Source organism: Nannospalax galili, unplaced genomic scaffold (genome assembly GCF_000622305.1).
Source record: "Nannospalax galili isolate Female #2095 unplaced genomic scaffold, S.galili_v1.0 scaffold34, whole genome shotgun sequence".
Lineage (NCBI taxonomy): Eukaryota > Metazoa > Chordata > Mammalia > Rodentia > Spalacidae > Nannospalax > Nannospalax galili.
This window is the reverse complement of record NW_008338996.1, coordinates 223,785-247,959: the sequence shown is the minus strand read 5'-3', so window position 1 is coordinate 247,959 and position 24,175 is coordinate 223,785. Positions and strand designations below refer to the sequence as shown.

At 41.5% G+C, this 24,175-nt stretch overlaps 2 protein-coding genes across 7 annotated transcripts in view; one reads left to right on the top strand and one right to left on the bottom strand.

Moving 5' to 3' along the window:
* Nucleotides 1-742: 742 nt before the first annotated feature.
* Nucleotides 743-22,291, bottom strand: Rbm18 (RNA binding motif protein 18). 4 transcript variants are annotated; one of them, XM_008833440.3, is made up of 6 exons: nt 22,156-22,282; nt 19,186-19,304; nt 11,167-11,293; nt 9,188-9,274; nt 7,202-7,287; nt 743-2,730 (listed from the first exon to the last, which is right to left on the bottom strand). In XM_008833440.3, exons 2-6 carry the CDS (start codon nt 19,296-19,298, stop codon nt 2,571-2,573), a joined length of 573 nt encoding a protein of 190 aa, XP_008831662.1. In that variant the 5' UTR covers nt 19,299-19,304; nt 22,156-22,282; the 3' UTR covers nt 743-2,570. The 4 variants fall into 4 exon arrangements, with proteins under 4 accessions (XP_008831662.1, XP_029419550.1, XP_029419549.1 ...); XM_008833439.3 differs by having other exon boundaries at nt 745-2,730; nt 19,186-19,314; nt 22,156-22,291; XM_029563690.1 differs by lacking the exon at nt 11,167-11,293 and having other exon boundaries at nt 22,156-22,288.
* Nucleotides 22,253-24,175, top strand: part of Mrrf (mitochondrial ribosome recycling factor) — a 52,291-nt gene continuing 50,368 nt past the window's right edge. For 2 of the 3 annotated variants that reach the window (XR_003849604.1, XM_008833437.3), the window contains exon 1: nt 22,253-22,390. The gene's annotated coding sequence lies outside the window, so the exon portion shown is untranslated. Of the gene's footprint in view, nt 22,465-24,175 lie in introns of all 3 variants that reach the window. The other variant, XM_008833438.3, reaches the window with a different exon arrangement.

The following is a 24,175-nucleotide window of genomic DNA, read 5'->3' as shown; positions in this document are numbered from 1 at the left end:
ATTGTTCTTTTATACTAGTATAAAAATCAAGATATGTGTACTGACTTGGAATGTGGCCCCACATCTTTTATTTAATAAATAAGACAGGACTGTAGAATGCTTGAGTTCATATAATTGGGGCTATGGATTTATGACAGGCTTTGAAAAGCCTCTTTTTCATGTAGTCTTTTCTCTTAGTACTGAGATGTCAACTTCAGAAAACCAATGGGTTAGGGTTATGTTGTACATTTGGTATAACAGGAGCTGAAAAGATGACAGTTTGTACCTCCTGCTTCAATCTTTCCATCCTCTTCCATCAAATTAGAAGTGAGATGATTCTGACAAAATAGTAAACCAAAGAATTATTTCAAAGGGCAAATAGCTTCTTAAAAGTTGGCCAAGTTAACACTATTTAAAAGCCTCTCTGTGATCAGACCGCTTTCAACATTCTTACAGTGTACACACTGATCCTTTTAAACCTTCTACTTCCAGAGAGAAGAAACACTGTACAGCACAGGCTGGGACATCAGTCTCCTGTCAATTTCTTTTCCAATAGTTACATGTGCAATGAGACCACCTACCTGCTCCTCACCTAACAGGACAGCTAGGCAGGCAAAAGTCACGGTGAAGGGAATTTCCTCATGGAAACTTCTGGAAAGAAGGCACTTGAAAGTGGCACATCACCTGGCCCCACCAGAGGAGTCTGGAAACCAGCCTACCAGAGAGCTGTGAGCCAGTACATGATGAAAGACGTACAACCACACAGACACTGTCTCCTGTTTATTCACATGGAGGGATAAGAATCGGTACAAATCATAGACATTGTTTAAATACAAATAAATAGTTCTAGTTTCTAAAGGAAACAACTCTATATAACCATAAGTATTTTAAGTTCCTATGAAAAGCAGAAGGCTGCTGGCATTTTCTACTCCACATAAACCTTGGAGAACTAACTTAAGGATAAAATGGTGAATCTTAGACTCCAAGAATTCACCAGAATAATGGGAGCTAGTGTGTCCACCTCCCTGCGCTATCCCCCCAAGTGGAAGGAGAGTTTCTTGCATCATAGATACATATAGCCAATAAATGTAGAAGGTATTATATATCTAAAGACAGCTAAAAAGACTGACCTTGGGAAAAGCAGAAACATTTCTTTGACCCAGTTCTGGATTCTGAAACCTCCCTGAAGTTTTGATTCAAGTGTCTTAACTTCAGGAAGACTGAAGTTTCTATAAGGAAAGTTTCTCCCTGCTAGGAACGATAGTGGCAAGACAGTCTTTTGTCATCATGACTGGCACCTGGAGTAAGTAACAAAATGATGTGCCTAGTAAAGAACAGTGCTGCCCAATCCAACAGTCTGTCAAGCCTGGTACCAAAGTGACCAAAACTGTGCTGAGGAAATGTCCCCTCCCCCAAGTCCATTGGCTTATGCATATCTCCATATTGTTATATTCAGAATGTCAAAGAGGCAAAAATATCTAGGGAGAAGTATGTTATACAAATGAAGGCTGGTTCCAAATCATGCAGCCTTCTGAAACTGCATAAAATGTCAGGTAGTTCCGATCTCGGTGCTGGGGTGGTGGCTGTCTCGGCTTCCTGTGCTCACTGCATTGCCTTTCTCAGTCTGCACAAGGTCAGGCTGCTGCTTCTACAAAACCCGACATAACTGCTAGAAAACTACGTCTGAGAGTAACCGGTACGGCACACTTCAGGTTTTTAGAGAAAATTTTCTTTTCTACTTAGTTTGACCATGATGCAATTCTAACTGGAACAACCTCATGCTGTAAAAACAATCTCATGCAATAAATGCATTTAAAATCCAGGTTAATAACAACATTTGGCATTATAGAAGGCAGGATTATTTAGATTTGAAAACATGATCACTATAGAATAAAAGCTGAATTTCCAAATAGAATTTCTGTTGTGGTATAAAATGCTAAATTTGACTCTACAGTTCGTTGACATAAGCGATTTTAAGATACATAGGCTTTCCTAATTGAGATTTTGAAGTAATAAGCATAATTCTCAAGCACATTAGTATGACATTTGCTCAAGGGATCAATTCCTTTTTGCCAAGAATTCTCATTTTTAGTCCAACTGGAAAGATTTCCATAGTAAATCCTCAAACAGCAGTTCTAAAAATGATTTAAAATCTGTCTCTCGCTTTCCACCCTGGTACTTATGTTTTCTTTATGTTAAAAAGATGTGTAGACATAAAAACACTAATTTTTTGGATGGATGTTAATAAATCTAGTTTCCTGATTTAGATAACAACGTTTCGTATGTCTGCCTTGCTCTCTGGCACACTGTATGTTTCTGGAGTTACAAATCCAAACAAACCAGCAAACTAGAGCATCTCAGTGTTCAAATCACAGTTTTGGACACAATCCTATTTATTCTGGATGATGCTCAATTCCACATATAGTTCAGGGAAGACACGTCCATAAGAATATCGAAAGTGTAATGTTACCAAACTCTTAGCATGTGATTGTGCTCTGTTGGATAGTACATTTACATCTACAAAGTACAAAGGCGAAGGAGCTCAGGTGTGGACACCACTTTGCTTCTGCTGCCTCAGTAATTTACAACCATCATCTTCGAGACTTCCAGGCTGTTCTAGAATAAGGAGTAGTCCTTTTTTTATCTGGCGGTTTAAAGTAGGAATAAACAGGCGCTGCTGGATATTCTGCATCAGGGTTTTCTGCCATCATTTTTAGCTTTGCTTCAATGGCTTTTATCTTTGCAGTGACGCTGGAAAAAGGACAACAGAGGGTCAGAGTGGGACTAGGTGCATCCGAACATTTGTGCACTCCTCTGCTATGCTGCTGTGGGTTAGTGAAATAACATGTCAGTACATTATATACATTAACAGGGAAAAACAAAATCTCAACAAGCTGTTTTTAACACAAGCTCAGGCACTGTAAAGTCACTCCACATTCCCTTACACATTCAATCCCCAGACAGACACTATTCAGCATCTCAGTGTTTGCCAGAAAGTAGACATTCAAAGAGGATTGACACTGACATTATCAGGTAGGTTATGTTCCTTACTTTACAAATGTTAAATGTAAATGGATACTAAGTGAAAGAGCTGAGATCCGAATACAAACTGACTTAAAAGTCCATCCTATTAACCAATACGCTACAACATTTTGAACCAATGAGTAATAATAGAAAAAAATTCTAGAAATCCTATAGTCTCTTGTTAACAAATGTGTATTACAATGAACCAGGGACAGTACTCAGGACTTCACTGCTTCTGACCCTTGTAGCAACCCTTCAAGGGTTACCATCTGTATTTCATAGTAAAATGGCAATGCCGAGAGGCATAAAAGGGCCCAAGGTTCACAGAGCTAATAAACTGCAGGGCTAGGATTCAATCCCAGTCTGTCAACAAAAAGCCTTTGCTTTTTCCTTTCTATCATAGTGGGGGAGGAACAGTTCTGTATACAAAGAAAGGATGAGGTGAGGAGATAATGCAGGAGTTGTAAGGAGTTTGCTTCTGACAGGTTATTACACTCCCTGGAAAAGAATGCAAATCCCCTGGCACTGAGGATTTTTAGGCTCCTAAATTCCCTTATTTTCAAATATTTTATTTATTATTATTTTTCTGCATTGATATTCTCTTTATATTAAGTTTAAAACAATAATTTCTTATTATGAATATAATTTATTATACAAATTTAGAAAATTCAGATAAGTAAAACAGAAAACAATACTTACATTATAAATGGATAATGTAGTAAACTTTTTCTATTGGCTATTTATTGAAATCCCTGATTTTTTTTTAAAGGTGCAGGGACCCAAACCCAGGACTTCACACACAGCAGACATGTATCTGATGCACATCCCAGGTCTCTCTGAAGACCCTTAATCGGGTTCTTTTGGAGACCAGGAGAGGTTCTATGGTTATTAGAGTTTATCAAGTAAACATTACAATAGCTGAACAGGTTTCTGAAGCAATGGAGGGAGATTGCACGGGGACTGTTTTATCCCAACAGCCTGCTGCTTCGATGACTTTTCCACCAGCATGTGGAAATGCTTAAGATACAGCTTAACCAGATCTATCTGGCTCTCACAGTCTGAGCCACAGCATACAGGTAACGGATACCTGATTTCTGCACAGGCTTGCATAATTTTATTTATAATTAATGTTATCCATAGGCAAGAAATGGAGTGGAGCTGGTTCACTCCCATTTACTATGAGAACACCCATCTTCATTTCTATCCTTGTACGAAGCTTTACTAAAAAGTGATTGATGAAGTAGTTTGTTAAAGAAGCATTTTACTGCAAATTCCCCTTAATATGTGCCTATCTATGTCCAAATGTAACAGTGTAGGAGGAATTACCTTTCCATGGCACAGTTATGGGAGTAAACAACCACTCCTCAAGTGGGTTTAAGGTCTGCTTCATAGGATGGAGTCCATATCCAACACTGATGTCAGACTTATGACCCTGAGGCTAGACAGATCACAGGACATAGGGGAGGGCATAATGCTAGTTTTCTCCTAAATAGTTAGCATAGTTATCACATTGAACTGACTCCTAATGACTTATTTTACTTTCTTTTTCTTTCTTTCTTTCTTTCTTTCTTTCATTCATTCATTCATTCATTCATTTTTATACCCACTTCCCAGAGAGCACCCTACGACAGCCTCCCTCCCCCCACTAAAGCTGTTATACTCTGATATTATTATATTTTTAATGTGTATGAGTGTATTGCCTGCATGTATGTGAGTGCACCTGTGTCGTGCAATGCCACGTAGGTCAGAAGAGGGCTTTGTATTCCCCTGGAACTGGAGTTAAGGATGGTTCGTAGCTGCCATGTGGGTGTTGGGAATTGAATCCGGGTCCTCTGCAAGAGCAGTCAGTGCTTTTAACCACTGAGCCATCTCTCCAGCCCCATATTTTCCTTTTAAAAAAAATTAACTTATTTTTATTTTATGTGTATGAGTGTATTGCCTACATGTATGTAAGTGTACCATGTGCATTCAATGCCTACAGAGGCCAGAAGAGGGTGTCAGATTCCCTGGAACTAGAGTTATGGACGGTTGTTAGCTGCCATGTGGGTGCTAGGAACTGAACCTGGGTCCCCTGCAAGGGTAGCCAGTGTTCTTAACCGCTGAGTCATCTCTCCAGCCCTAACTTTCTATTCTTGATGCTGTCAATGCTCTATAGATAGTGAGACAAATTTGTAAGGGGTGTACACATGGTCTTCTAGAGATCTTCAGAAGGTACATGGCTACTGAACATGCCCATACATTTTCATGGGCAACAAATTAAAAAACAAGTCCCACGGGGCTGGAGAGATGGCTCAGCGATTAAGAACACTAGTTGTTCTTGCAGAAGACCTGGGTTCGAATCTCAGCACCCACATAGCAGCTAACAACTGTCTGTAACTCAGGGGACAGGGGATCTGACAGCCTCTTCTGACCTCCGCGGGCATTGCACTACATGGGTGCACTTACCTACATGCAGGCAATACACACATACACATAAAATAAAAATAATAAATAAAATTAAAAAAAAAACAAAAAACAAAAAAACACAAGTCACCAAAAAGCAATGATTAAATATATAAGGAGATGGATGCTTTCCCTTATACGTGTTCAAACATCACATGGCATTCCACAAATAAGTGCGAATTTTATATCAATTAAAGTAGCCCTAAGTTATAATAAAAATCCTGACGTATTACCTAAGATGTATTTTGGTACTTCTTCCATCAATAAGACAGCCAGCCCTTCAGTCTATATGAGTCACAGGGAAACAACCTCCTCCAGTTAGGCAGTTGTAAATAGAAAGATGAAAACAGATTCTCTGGATTAAAAAGTAGATGGAAAACATGAGGCTATCTGGTAAACATGCTGCAAATACTGAGCCTAAGAAATTAAAGACGTGTTCACTGTAACATGGAGACCGCTGAGCATAAATCCAATGATCCACATGGAAAGAGCTATGAAAACCCATAGAGATCAGTCTGTGGTCAAGGACGTGCAAATTTTATGGGGAAAACGGTCTGTGGCTATGAGTGTCCAGTCAATCTAGAGAAATCATTAAGTATTTTAATTTAAAAAATAAATTTGCAGGAGCACAAAGTCAACACAAAATTAAGAAATATGAGATTAAATTTAAGTGAATAAAGACATAATTTTAATTTCAAGACCATTTCCTCCCCTTACAGTTTAGTGAGATGCTTTTAGAGCTGTTGTTCAAGTGCGCATAACATAAGAAAGACACTTGTCCCTTTCGACTGGCACTCCATCCAAACAGGTATCACCGATTTTATAATTGTGTAATAAACTCATTAACTATGATTTCTGATCCACTGATGCACCTTTACATCCTTTCTTCTTCCCCCACTTCTACACCCTGGAGCAATCTTGAAACAACAAGTACAAGATGGCCTGTTAGGCCCGTTTGGATTCCAACTTGGCTTTTTACAACCTGTATGGTCTCGGCCAGGATAGTTCACCTTTCTAAGCTTTAGTTTTCCCACACGTAAAGTGCTTTTTATAACATTAAGGGGCACATTACAAATAATATATTTAGCATAGTACTTGCTTATTGTAAGTAAGCGCAATAAATCCTGTGTTTCTGTTAAATTTTTTTTCTCCTAAGATACAATACTGAAAAAGGACTGCTCCACTCCCCCAAAAAACCAACACACACACACCAACACACCCAGCACTACTTCTGTTTCACTACTCACTTCGACATTTCCCTTTCTCTACTCAACTCCTAGTGTCCCTGTTTTGAATTAACTCCAAAGAAGCAACTAGTAATTCATACACACTAGAACCAAAACTATTATAGTTGCTGTGGGTACAGAATCAGATGTCAGCAAACTGAAATTCTGTATAAGGGAACACATAGCCAGGGAGGAATTAGTATATAATGACAAATGCCAAGGGATTTCAGGCCTTATTAAAAATGCTCATTTTTAGGGTAAGGGCTGTTATCTGATTTATCTTTGTAACTTTGTGCTAAGCACAAGGCATGGTATATGGTAATTAAACCTGTTGTTGTTTGACTAAATGATTTTATAAATGGTGGGTACATGATCATGGGGGGGATGGAAAGAGAGGAATATAAACTGAACACATCCCTCAACACATCAGGAGCCAGGAATCCAAATTAAGAGTCTGAAGATTCACTACAGTGTCAATGAAGGCAGGGATAAAGAAATGGCTGTTGAATGTCCGTACTACACCACCTTACCTGAGGTTAGACTGAGTAGGCTCAGTGCTTGAGGATGGCTCAAGACTGATTGGAAGGATCTTATCATTCTTGTTATGATCATATCTCTGAAAGCAAGAAAAAGGGTCAATTATTTCACCTGGGAAGAAACCAGCTCTTGCTGTAGTACATGGTTTAGTTAAAATATGCTAATCCCAGCCAGTTCACCACAGGCACATTTCTGGACAATTTTAGGCCTGTTTTACATTTAGAACTAATGCAAAAGTACACACAGCTTTGGCCTAAAAGCTGCCAGATTAGAAAAAGAAGTTGAGAAGAAGCTTCTTTCAAGCCTTTAGTTCTCATTATTTGGTAGAGAAAGAATTTCCCAGCTAAGAATTTTAACGTTCAGATTCACAGATGGTACAGATACACAGCAGGGTTGCCCTCTTACACTCTTAAACTGTCATACATTGCCTCTTATGATATTTGTTTTATTCAAAACACTTAAAAATTCTGGTAGATTCTGCAAAGTACCAAGCATAATATTCAACTCTTAACAGGCCTGAGTGGAGAAGAAAGTAGTTACAGCGTTCGGTTGCTGATACAGAAAACATTACAGAGCAAAGGAGTTTAATTTGATGTCGGATAATTACATACTTCTTGTAAAAAGTATGATATTAAGGAGCAATCAGGAGCTTCTGGTCAAAGAAAAACCAAGAGGTAGAGATTTCCAAATGAAAGGCGGGATGAAGGACACTTTCTCCTACAAGCCTCTGCAATGAACAAGAACTTGACAGCCAGTTTGGCAAATGAGACTTGATTTTCTTTTGAGTGAAAAAGCATTTGGTAATTGTTCTTATTTCTATTTTTAAGGTAATGTGTCTTAGAAATGGATAACGCTGTGTGATTACCTGAAATGTTCATAAGGATCCACAGTCTCTGAGCTTTGTTTTTTAGCCTGGATGCCCCATTTGAATGGGGTTTAGTCTCTAAGTCTTTACTGGAAAAGAGTGATGGAAAGTGGACAGGGTGTCTCAGTGGTTAAGAGAAGTGGCTGTTCAGAGGACCCGGGTTTGATTCCCAGCACCCACATAGCAGGTAACAACTGTCCATAACTCCAGTTCCAGGGGATCTGACACCCTCCTCTGACCTCTGTGGTCATTGTATGACATGGGTGTGCTTACATATATGCAGGCAATACACTCATACACATAAAATCAAAATCATACATATTAAAAAAAGAAACCAAACCTATAGGCTCATCTAGCTCACAACCAAAGCTCTAGCTCTGACAGCTGCAGACCCTTCTGCTGGCAGGTTTGTTCAGACCCATGGCAGCAGGAGCTGAATCCTGGGACCACTCCAATCCATACTCTTCTCCACCTCTTTCCCAGCTGGAAGAGAATGTCTTTTTTCTTTATTTGTAAAGGCCACAGCATTTCTAGTACTTTCACCCAATGGACCAACTATAGGATGAATAGAGCAATTCACCATTTCTCAGGCTTGGAGATAATACAAGCACTGCAAAGTTCCACAATCCCATAGTCATAATGCTCAAGACCTCTGGAGTAGAGAGATGCCAGTATTTTAAGCATAGAAACTACCCATTCCTCAAGAATTTAGAACAATAAACAAATTCAAACTCCTCAGAGACTTGAGACTGGAAAAGGTCTAATAATGCCTACAGCAACTAATTTTAAAAATAAATACATTTTTTTTTTTCTCCACAGAATGACTCCCATGGAAAAAAAATGATACAGGCTCAAGTGTGCACATCAGGCACATGGAAAAATCAATCACAAACAGGATCTGTGGGCATGTAGAGAGAAACAGTGAAGGAACTTAATCCCTCTTGAGAAGCTTCTCAAAAGAAAAATCTGGCAACACACATGGTGATACAAGTTAGAGACCAAAGTATGGCCATTCCAGACGCAAAGAGGCTGGGATGCAAATGGAGAGGTGGGAACTGTTTCTCAGAGGATGGCTGGGATGAGGCAGGGTGTTGCCCTGCTAGCTGAGACTTACCTTTACTTGAGCATGAGCCCATCGCACCACCAGCTTCTTAGACAGTGCCAGCTTGCCATTGAGACACTGGATGGCTTGTTCTGCTTCCTGCCCAAGATGGACAACAGTTAGTCAGAAATTCCAATGTTTAACCAGTGATTTGTATTCTCACAGGGTCTTACTGAGTTCTGAAGGCTGGGTTTTAATCAAATGGCTTTTGGTAACTACTTGACAAATGGTTTATAATTTCAAATGGCTGAACAACAAGAGAAGTCTGAATCTTTTAAAGTCAGACAAAATTCCAACTCCTCAGTTACCTGCTGGCAGTACAATGTTCCCAGGTCACCTACAACTCTGGCTTTGTCAGCTGTAAAACATGGATACTACTATGTGTTCCCAGTGGCTGGTGGCTGTATGGATTCAGAGTACATGGACAGCATGGAGCACACAGGAAGCACTTTCCCAGTATTAGCTGACAGCCCTGCCTTTATTGGAGTCTGTCTTTCTACATAACTACTTTAGCTGGTGTAGCACCCACAACTACCAAAAACTGCATTCCCCTCAGGAACCCCGGAGCTATACCCTGGACTATGGCTTACTGCTGGTATCCAAAATGCATAATAGTAATGGCTTCAAAGGATACGGGAGGGAAAGAAACCAGACTGGAAAAAGCAGAAGCCAAAGAGACTATGAGCAAGGTACCTGTGCGAGCCAATCTAGGCATCTGGTTTTTGTGCCCCAAAGCCCTGAACCTTTCCCCATCAGGTACAGTAGCAATGAGTTTAAGGAATGCCTGAAGCTAGTTAAAAGTGACTCTAGGTCACTCCCAGAAAATCTGGCTGTACTTTTCTACTGTGACAAACCTGCTTTGCTCTATTGGTATTCATGAGGCATTCAGCCAAGTACAACCCACATTCAGTGAGGGTGAAGAGGCCCTTAAGGAACAGGAAGTCCTAAAGGGCAGGGAAGTCTGAGACTTAAGAATTCCACTCAGCTATTACCAGTGATACTTTTATTCCTCCAGAGCTCAACAGCATGACATAAGTATTTATTCATTTCCCATTGTGGATCAGGCACTGGACATTCACCGGCCATAAGAAGGCTCCCTATAGCACATGAAGTTAGCATGCTACACAAGAGATATGGGTGCTGGGGATATGAACTCGGGTCCTCATGCTTATGTGTCAGACATTTTACTGAATTTTGCTAAACCATCTTCCTAGCCCCAGAAGTGTACATACTTAAGAAGTCAAAATGAGGGGGCTGGAGAGATGGTATAGTGATTAAGAGAGTAGGCTGCTCTTGCAGAGGATCTGGGTTTGGTTCCCAGCACCCACATGGTGGCTAACAACCACCTGTAACTCCAGTTCCAGGGACTCCAACACCTTCTTCTGACATCTGTAGGCATCACACAACATAGATGCACTTAACATACATGAGGGCAAAACACTCATACACATAAAATAAAAATAAATCAGAATGAATAGGGTGTGGTGGTGCAAACCTTTAATCCTAGTAATTGAGAGGCAGAGGCACGAAGATTTCTGTGAGTTCCAGGCTAGTCTAGTTTAATAGCAAATTCCAGGCCAGCCAGGGATATAGTGTGAAACCCTGTCTCTTAAAAAAAAAATTACAATTTCTGAGTAGCAGGCTTACCAGAGACAGGGTTTCTGTACCACAGGGCAAAATGACTGAAAGAAAAGGAGACTTCGTTGGGCAGCCATTAAAGCAGCAAACAAAACAAGGTAAGGAGGAGGGTTGGCCACTTGCTCAACAAAGGCATCAAAAATCATTACTCAGTAAAGGCCAGTGGCCTCAGACCTGAACCCAGGGAGAGGATGTTAGTGCATGCAGTTCTCAATTCATTTGTGGAGCTTCTCTTAGCACTTAGAGTGAGGCCTGCAGAGAATCATCAGCTTTGGCTCCGGCAATGAGATCAAGAGGCACACAAGTGATCATGACACAGGACACACTATGAAAGGGGGTGGGAGCTCAATTACCTGCTTAGTTTCAAAGTTAACGAAACAGTACCCTCGAGGCTGCCCCTCTAAAGCACCTGACTTGTGGAAGAGGAAGTCAAACTGCTTCACCTTACCAAACTTCTGGAGGAGCTTGAGGAGGTGGTATCTGTGGAGACAGAAAAACCCAAGTCCACTCTGGGAATGCTGTTGGCTTCTGAGCCTCAAGTGTGAGATAACTTACCCCAGGCAAAAAAAATAAAATAAAATCTCATTATTAATCTCTGCTTTTCTGAAAACTGCTGTGTTAAGTTTATTTGGCAAACAGAACTGTTTGCCTCTACTTGGGAACTAGAATTATCATGCCTACGTGTTTGTCCAACACAAAAATACCACATAAAACCCCACACCTAACAGCTGTCTGGCCCACCAGAGCACCATTTGTTTTTCTTTTGGAGAAAAGCTCAAAAATAGTGTCAATTTATTTACTTGTAATTTCTTGGCAAAGAAATAGCATTTGTGAGTAACTGTAATTCCATCAGAAATACACACACTCTCCCCAAACCAAACCTACCCAATATCAAAAATAAACAAAGTAACAAACATACTCATTCACACAAACAAAAAAACAGTCCCAGAACACTTCTCTATTAGATTTTGTAGCTAATCACTAGACACACATTTTACCTGTGAGAGACTTTGCCAGGAACCAAACCCTAGCTGGTGGCACTTCCACAAAGACTTCAGATGTGACTGGACATTAGGACAAAATGGAAGCACAACATGACTGAAGCTGGTTTCACAGAGCTGGGGACATTGACCAGTTGTGTGAATCATCCAGCCACAGGTAATCAACATACCTCAGCTGCCCTAACACAGTTTACATCCTGTGTCTGGTTAAGTAAGGAACATATCATGAAGGGAGAAATGTATTCCTGGCAGAGTCACTCCATGCTGCTGCTTGCCACCTCCCTCCTCATCCTCCTCTTGTATTCCTTATTCTAAAACTTACTTGGTTTCTATAGGACTTTTAAGTTATTCAAACAGATGTGACCTTAGCAGGTTGCTAGGGCCAATCTCAATTCTGACTTCCTGTCATCTGATGTAAGGGTGAGACAAACCAACAGCTCTCCCATTTCCTTTTCCTTTGACCTTCCTCCTGGCATCCTCTAAGCTATTCAAATGGAGTCAAGGCTTTCTCTAAACAATGCTGTCCCTGTGATACTAAAAAGGTATCAGCCCACATGCTAAATCTGTTATTGCTTGGAATTCTACCCCACAGGGAGTCAGTAAAGTTGTCCTTATAGGTACATTTTATATTCACATTGTTTTGGAGGAGAAACTCAACCAAGATTTTATTCTTGAGCTAGAAGCTCCTTTAAGAGACATAAACACATGAAACATACCATAAGTTGTACTAAATTGGATAAGCATCAATAAGCAAGTCCGTTACAGTGAATCAGGTGTCTGAAACCATGTAGACGGCATAATACAGGTCTAGTACTAGGGAGGGATGAGGGGGATTCCAAGCTCCACTGTGGGTAGTCATCTGGTTTTTGGACTGATTTTAACAGGAAAACTACCGTAACTCCCTACTTAATACCCCTCTCCCATTAGGAGACCTTAGTTACTCAGTGAGAATGTAGGATGTGACTCTTCAGGGAACAGGAGACCCCTCTAGTATAAACTTCTGTTCTTGATATATGAATAGGTTTACAGCAAGGGTGAGTCTCTCACACAGTGAGAGCGGCTAGGGGAGTCTCCCCCAGAGGCTTAAATTCACAGCCCCTCTGCTCTTACTACACCCATTCAAACCTTGACACCACGCCACTGACAGAATAGTGGGTCAAAGCATTAAAAAAAAAAAAAAAAAAAAAAAAAAAAGAGGCAAAAAACCTAAGGCTACTGGGGCATGGTTATCTTTTCATTAGCCCCGTTTTGCTTAATAGCAGGAAGGTAACGCGATTGGCATTTCCTAGGAAATGAATTTTAATTTACTCAGAAAAAAATATGCCAACAGATTATTCATTGTAAAGCTAACAAACACATGCTGCCTGAGAAGTGTGACCTTAAGATTCCAGGAACATCTGCTTAGGCCTGTGTCTTTCAACTTCTCTAGGATTTCTTTTCTTGTTTGATAATTTCTTGAAATTATCGGAACACTGAAACAAAAGAAATGAAATGTTTACTACTTTGCTTCCTGGAGATGGGGACTGCAAGCTCTGATAGTGAAAAAAGCCTGAAGCCTCTTGCTTTCACATCTGCAAGCACTTTTATCTGCTGCGGAGTATGGGCAAGCTCACTCCTCATCAGAGGCTCGCTTCCCTTAATGAAACGTGCACCTTGCTGCCTTCAGGAGAGAATTAGTATACAAATCCCACACGCATTTCTGCAACCTAATCAGTGTTTTCTTTCTGCAATGAGTCATTAAAATAGCCTTCCTGCCTGATGGTACAGAAGCAATTAACCATACAAATGCTAAAACAGATACCTACTATGTGCCAATTAGACACAGGACCTCCAGATACACAGAACTGCCTTCAAGACCCTTACATTCTGATTAGGGAAGAGTAATGCAGAAGCAATCAGGAAAAGAGTGACACCTGTACAGAGCACACACTTGTACACAGATGAAGGATAGTTCTGAGAAAGGAGTGGCATCTGAATGCAGTGTGCCAGGTGCGTGAACACCTTGTGGAAAGACAAGTGAAGAGTTTGGCTTATTGGAAGAAAGGGGGGGTAAGGCGGAAGAGATGAGACCGAATCATAGGCAGGGGCTCAGCCATAAAGGATGTGTGCTTAGGGAATTTGATAAGATGTTCTAGGCAACAGAAAGCAAATGAAATGACCTTTAGGATTGTTTCAGTACATTTTTTTTCCCAAGAAAATTTTCTTTCTAAGCCTATGGAAATTACTATCAGAATTGCTTTGTCCTGTGTCATGTACCTTATTACATGGTTTTTCTGTTTCAGACTTAAGGATGCAAAGAGTAAAGGCTGTTTTGTGCAAATCAAGATGTGCACAGAAGCAGAGACAATGAAGAAGAGCTTGGAATGAGGTGCGAGAAAAACAGGCTTCCTCAGGAAGTTATCTTCCCTTAAGCTCTGGTTTATCTAGCTGATCCCTGAAAGTCAGTATCGGAAGGTCACTTCCACCGGGCTGGTTCTCCATGGCTTGGCTCTTAAGTTTTCTTAATGTGCCCCAAACTGACCTCCTCCTCACCATGAACAAATGGTTCTCTGCAGCTATCCGTGGTCAGTGGGGACACGAGCTGTTTTGTTTCTTCAGCCAGGATGTCTCAGGCGCTGGAAGTCCAAGCCCCAGCACCATGAAACCAAACAACAATGCCCTTCAGAATCATCTTCAACTCTCCACTCCTCTTTATGTGTTTTCTCTCTCAGACTCACCCACCAGTATTCAAAATTACTGTCTCCATTTATGTGACAGCCAAGGGCAGCAGAAGGTTATGACAGCCTCTCTTAACTAAACTGCATGGTCAGTCTTGGCCCTTCTAATTCGTCTTACATATCTGAGGTCTAATTCCCCTGCTGAAATGTTATTTTTTTGGGTATTAGGCTCTTACTAACATCCACAGTGAGTTTCTTCTACATGAAATTCACTGTGTATCAATTTAAAGAGCCCGTCTTTACCCGACAGTATTCTAGCTACCCAACTACCCTCTTTGTTACCATTTAGTACTCAACCTCTCCTCAAGTCAAGAAGGTCTTGTGGCTATTCGGCTCATACATAACCATCTTTCTTATTCTGATTTGGGTACTTCTATTTATGATTTCTACTCCACTTAGAATGTGCTATTAAAATTTCTGACTTTCTTCTCATATTTATGTGCAATGCAAAGGTTATTATTTTTTTTCAGAGCACATTTAATATTTGAAAAAGAAAGCTAGTAATAACCACAGCACAGAAGATAGATATCAGGACACTAACTGTTTTGGTTTCTCTGCTGAAAACACTACTGATATTTAGAGATAAGGTTTAAGCCTATGGTTTGGGTTCCATGGCAATTTAGAAGACCTTTCCACATGTTTAAATTCAAAACAGGATGCTTTACGTCACAATTATTCAATTACTCAGACTATTAGAATATTTGAGCAAAGGTACACTAAATTTGGCAGGAGGAAATTAGTGCTATCATAAAGTACTTTGTAAATTGAGCCAACTACTTAACTTTTTTTTCCTATAAAGTAGGACAAATAGTATCGGTTCCACTTAGCGCCCCTCCCTAATTGTTGAGGCTAAAAAGGAGGACTTCATACATTAGAATCAGAAGAAATGATAGTATCATTTAGTTGAGCATTCTCAGGTTACAGATAAGAACTATGAGGTACAAAGAAGCTGAGGAATTAGAATATAGTGGAAAGAACAAGGCTTTGAGCGTGACAACCTCGTAAGTGCAAGCGCACTGTCGTTCCCTCAAAGCCAAGCCTCCAACATCTACTTAGTTGCATGGATATTTCGGCATGTAGCACAGCCCTGAAATAGTTAGTATCAACTATAGAACAAGTACTCTATACTCACAGAAGCTATGTCTTATAATCCTTCAACATTTGGGGATGACAGTATTTTAATAATAATCTACCCCAAGAAGAACAGTACCCCAAATTTATCTATTTCAACAACCTGGAAGGAATCATATTGAACAAACCCAAAAAGTATCACGTTTGAGCACTAGACTGTCAATATTCTGTTGAAAGGAAACTGATGGATATTCAAGTAAATTTGAGAATTCAGGTTAATAACCAAAAGACACACACATACCTAGAACTAGAATGAATCACAAAATAAACTCAGAAAAAAATGAAGAAATGTCATTGTTCAAATGTTGCTAAAAATCAATCAATCAATCAATCAATCAATCAATCAATCAATCAATCAATCAATCAATCAATCCTGGGGCTAGAGAGATGGCTCAGCAGCTGAGAGCATTGGCTGTTTTTGTAAAGGACCCGGATTCGAGTCCTAGCACTGCTGTTCGTGGTTCCAACTCCAGGAAATCCAATGCACTCCTCTGTCCTCCTTGGGCACTGCATGTCATGGGTGCACTTACATGCATGCAGGCATAATACTCATATACATTAAAAAAAATCCTGCCATAGTGCCAAGTATGGTGGCATACCCCTTTAATCCCAGCTAGGGGACAGAAGCAGGAAGACTGCTGTGAATTCCAGGTCAGCAGGGACTATACGGTGAGAAGATCCCGTCTCAAAAACAAAGTCATTGTGTTAGATAACCCTGGTAACTACTCATGACAGTAAATGCACGCTTTGTTTCCTAAAAAGAGGTAAGAGGATATTTCCAAAGGAGACATTGAAATCACCATCTGAAAAAGATTTAGAGTACGGACTAGGGCTACAGACCTAGGAAAGAGAAGTAAGAAGGTCAGCTGAAGAGGAAACAGCAGAAAGTGGCAGCAATTTGTGGGTGGGGTAGGTTTAATAGGAGGATGGAGGATGCTCTGCAAACTTCTGTCAAGAGTAATTAGAATAGAGATTTGGATTCAACTAACAACTTCTGAGATTTGTCTACAAGACAGGTACCAGATGCTCACATAATCCTTCAATGTTTGGGAGTGAAGATATTTTAATTATTCATCTAGGCTCACCATTATCTGCTCTTTGAGAAGCAGGATCCAAAAGTTTATATATCTGAACAACTTAGAAGGGAATCATATGTTCCCACAAGACTTACCTTACTAAAATGCTATGTTTCTTTGTTATAATTAAGTGAATTGAAAGGAGTAATACAAAACAATTCTTGTTAACAATAGGCTATGATTGATAGTTAGGTTTTAAAAGAGAAATTATGTCTCAAATCAGTTTGTTTGACAGACAATTATTCTAAGATAAAAGCCATAGAAGAAAAATAGTGAAAATGGTCTTTGGCAATACAGAAAAGGGGCTACTACAGGCAGACCACTAGCACTTCTAGCCAGCATGGCCCTGATCTACAGTTGGTGTTTAATGTTCACCTTTGGCTGAACTACCAGTGGGCAAGTTTTAACCCAATGTTCCTGTAAGAGACTAAAGAAAACATTCATACACTTACTGTGACATAAACCCAGGGGCAAATGCCCACGTGAGCTTTCCTGACAAGCAGCAGGACACAATCAACCCAAGAGTCTCATTACAGAGAACTGCAGCCAACAGTCAGCCTTGTTTCCACACTCTCTAGATTTCCATTCTGTCAAGCAGAGGTGGGAATGGAAACCAGTACGGGAGCATCCCCGTAGCCTGGGTTTCACATGATGGAAAAGCTTTGATGAATAGACATTATCTGAGAGCTTGGGCTGACTCATATATACATCCTCAAAGCCATGAGAATGGAAATAAATACCAGCTACATTCCAGGGTCCCCGTGACCAGAGTAACATAACATGAGGGCAATGTATCTTTGATATCATTGTGGATTACAGAGCTATCCAAACATATCTACACTTAACAGATTTGCCCCTGAGCAGGTTTAAAGAGCTACCACTTTTTTTGTGATCATGTCTATAAAACTACATCTTTTCTTCTCTCCTAGACCCAACCCTTAAATAAACTTCTCATCCCAGACTCAAACAGGCAGGCTCCTCTCTCTTCACCTTTTCCCTTCAGCCTTATTCTAAAGGGAATGACTTCTTGGACTGTTTTCCTCGCTTGTTTTAGGTACCGACTCCAAGCACATCGGTCTACCTACCCTTTACTATTTCTGCTACCAATCACCCCCTCGCCCCCCCGAACAACTGGTAGAAAGAAAAACCTGGTAGTTTTCTGCTAAGAAATTCCTTTTCACTATAATGGCTCTGATGGAAAGAGTGAGGAGTCAGGATAATTCTATTCAATTAGTAACATGACTTTAGGCAGAGTAACTTTTGCTTCTTAGACCCTCATTTCTTCTATTGTAGACAATGAGAGCTGGATGGTATGGTATCAGAGATTTCCAAGTGAGCTAGTCCCATGGAGTCTCCTCAGAGATTGCCAAAGAAAGAGTGGCAGCTGACAAAAGGCTTTGAACACTGCTTCTCTCATCTGGAACAGAACAGCTCTGAACTCTTGTTTTATATATGGCTTCATTCAGATTTAAGACAGGGCTTCTCAGATTTAAGGTCTAAAAACTGCTCAGTGTGGTGCTGGGCACACAACAGGCACTCAAATCATTTAAAGAGTGAACGAAAGCCAAAGGGACTGGGAGGGGAGAGCTCTAGGATCCTCCCGTTCTAGTTACTTTTCTGTTGCCATGGTAAAACTCTCTGACCAAAAGCATTGGGGTTTATTTGGCTTACGCTTCCTGATCACAGTCCATCCGCTGAAGGAAGCCAAGGCAGGAGCTGAAGGCAGTAACTTGAAGGAAAGAACTGAGGCAGAGACCATGAAGGAACACTGCCTCTGTCTTGCCTTCCCTGGCTTGCGAAGTTACTTTTTTTATAAAGCCCAGACCCACTGGCCCATGAATGGCACTGCCCACAATGTGCCAGGTCCTCCTACATCAATTAGTAATGAAGAAAATATTCCACAGACATGCCCACAGGCCAGTCTAATGGAGGAAATTCCCTAGTTGAGACTCCATCTTCCCAGATGACTCTAGCTTGTGTTAAGGTGACAAAAACTAAGCAGCACACTTCCCCACTTGCACCTCCTCTGGTTCTGTGGCTGCTACAGAATTACAGTCAAATGGGACCCCTGTGCTTGTTTGCAAAGATTGTGAGATTTCTTATGCCTTCATTCTGGGAGACAAAATATGTCCAAGGCTGATTCTAAACAATTTCCCACAGCAACTGGGTGCAAGAATCCAATAGTTAGAAACATGAAACCTCTTGGCCAAGTAGGAAAAATAAGGCCTATGCTTTAAAGGAAATCCAAAGCTGTGTCCTTACACAGCAACATGCAAATGCAAGAAAAGTGGGAAAAGGCTAATGCCATTCCATCCCCTGCAAAGACAGGTTCAAACACAAAGCAAAGGGTCAAGCTACCTACAACACTACCTTGAAAATTCTTCTGAACATCACCACCACAAACACTGCAACTTTGTATGTAATAAATTAAGGTGACTTGGACTTACTCTGTGATTTTGGGGTCCAGGTTGCCAATCCATAATCGGTGTCCTTCCTGTAGAGAGCCCTCTGAAAGGATGGATGCATTCTCCAGGGGAAGAGTTTTGGTTTCTGCTTCCATCAATCTCTATGAAATACTAAAGGCAAGTGAACATTCAGGCAGGAGAGAGGAACAATCCTATGTGAAGGAGCACCAGGTTTCACATTCAACCCAAACAACATTTATCCAAGGAAGGCATGTTCTCTGAGCAGTCCTTCAAAGGCCCCAGACCAATTACCTTGGGACAGCCCATCTGGCAGCCAGAGCTGTCATTTTAGATGAAAGAAGCATAGTTGTGTGTAGAGCCTTTAGCCTTGCTCCTATAGGAGGCCAAAGGCTCTACTACAATACAACACTTGTATTCAACGAATGTTACCCAGAAAAGTCTTGGAAAGCAACAAGAAGACAGTCTCAATGGCCTTGAAGGGAATGGGGAGTGAAGAGCAGCACAATATTTCTTTTCCTCACGGCGGCAATACAGCAAAGGAAGAGGCAGCATAAGGAATTTGTGCAAAGACCTTGGAGTTAGAACTGGATTCACAAGCAAGCTGTAGCCAGGTGTGGAGGTGCACACCTTTAATCCCAGCACTTGAAAGGCAGAGGAAGGTGGGTTTCTGTGAGTTCAAGGCCAACCCTGTCTACACTGTGATACTGTCTTCAAAAAACAGAACTAAAACTAAAGGCAAGCAAGCTGAAGGCAAAATTCTTATTGTATAAGGTTGTTGTGAAGATTAAATACATGAACTATCACTAAACATACCTTACAACAATAAGTAGTCAATATATATTAACTATGTATTATCATGTTTACTGTTTTGGTAGGGACTGGAAAAGAGATAAAATTCCTCCTTAATTATTACAATTCACCATCTGCTTATTTAGTGCAGCTTTGTGCAAGTTGATTGCTTTTTGCTTTGGTTTCCTTAGGAGGATGATTATCTCATAAATTAAAGAGATCTGCCAAGTTAATGCATTTAGAACAAAGCATAGTTCTTAGGAAGTATTTAAGACTGGCAAATTATTACTAGACTTAGTTCCTGAAGTATCTCATCTCAGAGAAGGAGAATGGGGGCTGTCACAGAAACAGTAAAGAAAAGCAGAAAGCCTAGTGCCAGAGGGCCTGGTTTCAAAGTGCTGCATTTCTGCTGGAAGCAAATTTTCTTGGTGTGGCAGTTTGTTTATTTATTTATTATTTAACTATTATTATAGAGTGTGGCATGTGATGCACATACCATGGAACACAGGTGGAGGTCAGAGGACAACTTTCAGGAGTTGGGTCTCTCATTCCACTTTGACTGGGGTCTTGGGGATCAAACTCAGGTCATCAGGCTTGTGTAGGAAGCACATTTTACCCACTGAGCCATTTCACCAGCCCAGTCTCCTCATTTAAAAAACAAACAAACAAAAACACCTTAGCTCTGCTTATAAGTTAAGGTTGCTGAGAAGATAAAGAATGAGTTGATAGATGAAAAATGAAACTAATAAATATACACTGTGATAGAGAAAAGAAAGCTTAAAGGGCTGGGAAGACAGAAGGCTATGCCTGACTTCAGACCTCCCAGCTAGAGAAAACACATGTCCTCTAGATCCAGAAATGCCTCAGAGCTTAGCCTTGCAGGAACCCTGACTTAACAGCTGACACATATGGACACTACCATTACCTCTTGTTCATCTCAGCACACCTAAAAAACCCTAGCACACCGCAGTCCCTGTTTCTTGAACATATTCGTCCATCTCCTGCACATGATGGTATTTTTCTTCCTTTCCCACTTACATCTTTAACCTGTTCAGTAATACGTAACAGGCACAAGCCATGAAACCTGAGTGAGGAGTTGAAAAGGGAGAAATGAGTAAAGCAGAAAACCACCAGAGAAAGAGCACAGTGAAAACAGGAGCAATACTTTGTCTTCTCCCTGCTTTCTTTCCCTGCAACTTTCTTACAGATCAGTCATTCAAAAGACAGTTTCAATTTTCTAGACATTGTCTAGTTAAGGATTGGGGTCAGAATAGTGAACAAAGGTCCCAGTTCCCTGTATGCTTATATTGAAAAGGGGGGGGGGCAAAAGCAGGTAATTGATGACAAACACTGTAAACAGAATGAATCACAGTAATCTGTCATGGGGTTGGACTACTTTAGAATGAGTGGAGCTGAGATCTGAATAATGGGAATTTCGCATGTTTCCATGTCTAAAAACAACAGTAACACCAAAAGATACTTAATACTGTCAAAAGATACTATGTTTCAATGGGAGGAATGCAGCATGTGGGGCCGCCGAGAGATCTGGAGTCAAATCCTGACTTTTGCACTTTATTGTGCCTTTAGTAAATTATAGTATCTCCCTTAAGATTCCTCCTGTTCACTGCCACTTTTTGTGTGTGTTAATTCTTCTGCCTCCTTGTCCATCCTGACCATCTCTGCACCATGGTTAAGTACACGGCCTGGGCACTCAGTTTACTGAGAATGAATGAAACAAGGCCTCTTCTCTTCCTTACAAAGATGCGGACCATTACTCCTCTCTCTCGCGGTTATTCTAATATACTGGTGACAGCTCTGCACAAGGCTTTTTGGGAAAGTGACATGTAATAAAACAATAAAAGATGGCCTGCGACCATCAAATCATTTGGGTTTGCAATGGCGACAACCTGGAGTACCAGCTCCCAAAATGCTGCGCCATCCATTCTCCTAGCTAAACTGCAGGAGTAAGTTATTCGGAGGCACTGAAGTCCAAAGCGCTAATTCTGAAACCCTAGCGGCGCGGTCAGGCCGTGAACCCTGGACTCCCATCCCGGGTGCGATTCCCTACTGGCGGGAGGTCATCACTGCGCTTGTTATTTCCGGGCCACAGGCAGGACAATCCGGGGCGGGGCATGAGAGCCGTAGGGCGAGGGCGACTGGCCGGGACCCGCGGCAAGGCAGGCGCTGCGGTTCAGAACTCACCTGCTGGGCTCGGCGCCGTGTCCTCCACTCATGCCCCGAGAGCAGGTCCCGACGCCGGGGTCCGAGCCAGGGCCGAGTGGACGTCCCCGCCGCCACACCGCTCGCTGTCCGGCCGCCCGTGACGCACTGCGCGTGCGCCGCGCTGCACCGCCCCGTGACGTCATGGCGCCCGCGCCTCCTCCGCCGCTACCGCCGCGGTCGCAGGCATTTTTCTCTAGTAACCTGGTGCAACCTGGTGAGTGCCCTCGAGGGGTGTCGAGGCGCGGGCGGGGTCCAGGTGCCGGAGAGCTGTCGTGAAGGACCTCTGAGGTACCCCCCCCCCCCGACCAGGGGCCAGCCTCCCACCCAGGACCCGTTCTGCTGAGTCCGGCTCGACCTGAGGCTGGGGGCGGGGCTTCCGGCCGCCTCGTGGGTCTCACGGGTGGGGGAAGGTCGTGTCACTCAACACGCGTTTAGGGAAAGCCTGGAAACTAAAATAGCCCCTGATATTTACTAGGACGTCACCGCCTTCAGCATTCCCATGATCCCGACAAGCTTTACAGATGAGATTGAAGTCACATACCTGGGAAACGCTAGAAACGGGATTGTTGCCCCGGTCATTTCTTAAGTTTGGTGTCTTCTACTTTTCCCATATTTTGGAGGGCTTGTAGTTGGAAAGGATGAAAACGTAGATCGATTCCTTCATTTTATAGTTGAGAAGATAAAACTTAGCTAAGAGAAATGATTGGTTCAATTCACTGTCATTGGTAGAGCTGCCCTATTAACTTTTTGAATGTGGGTATGTGGTTGTGACTAAAGGAGGCAGGTAGCAGGGAATAAAGAGATGGACATATTGGAATCCAGATCTCCTAGTCTTTAGAAAAGCTTTTTGTTGATGGGGTTTAGTGGCACATGCTTTTAATCCCAACACTTGGGAGACAGAGGCCAGTCTGGCCTGCATAGATTGTGTCTTTAAAAAAAAACCATTTTGACCACTTGTTAAAGCTTACCATGCCTCCTTTGGCTGTGCCAAAGACTAGAATGTATTATAGAATTGTAATTATAGAATTATAATAATTCTGTGTAGCGTCAGATTTTACAAATACCTTTCTTTACATCACACTGAATTAGGAAAAGCGCATGTCCCATCCCAATGAAAGTCTAGAAAACCAGAGCGTAGTGAAGGTGGTTTTTTAGAAGAAGAGCCTAGGACCTACCACAGGTGTAGATCCCCACTCTGGTGCCTGCATTTTGACTTTGGGCATGGATTTAATCTTTCTGGGAAGCCCAGTTACAAATTGTCACATTTGTGGGATGTTGTCTGTGCTCCTGTACTGTGCTAGGCACGGAGTGTATAGCAGGGAACAGGTAGATCTAGGAGCTAGCCTGCTAAAATCTAAGTCCTTGTAGTGCCAACAGCCACCTGGAGATATTCAGACAACAATCAAATAATTGCACAAATATTTACTTACAGTGCTCATGAAGTGATGGTTAAGCTGAAATCTGAAAGAAAGGTGGACAGTAAAGAGATGAGGGAAAGACCATTTCCAGCAGACTTAATGGAACAGGAGAGCTCATGGGGAAATGAAAGATCAGATTCTTTTGTAAAATGTATGTATTAATCAAATACAATAACACAGGAAAAGTAGTTGATATACAAGTTTGTGTTCACACTCATAAAAAAGTGTATGTTAATACACAGCTGGTTGAGGGGGATTGCTTGAACAGTGGACAGGACCTAGCTTTAGGCTCATCATTTAATTCTTCCCAAAATTAAAATGCACTTCTCTGACCATGGAAATTCAAATTTTGAGACCCTCAGCTCTGGAAAAATAATGTGTTTCAAGAAGTTTTAAAATATTTCAACTTGAGACTGGAGAGATGGCTCAGTGCTTAACAGCACATACTGCTTTTACAGCGGAACTGGTTCCAGTGCCAGCACTCATGTTGTGCAGCTTACGATTTCCTGTAACTACAGTTCCAGAGACTCTCACACCTCTGGCCTCTTATGGCATCTGCACTTATGTGCACATACCCACAT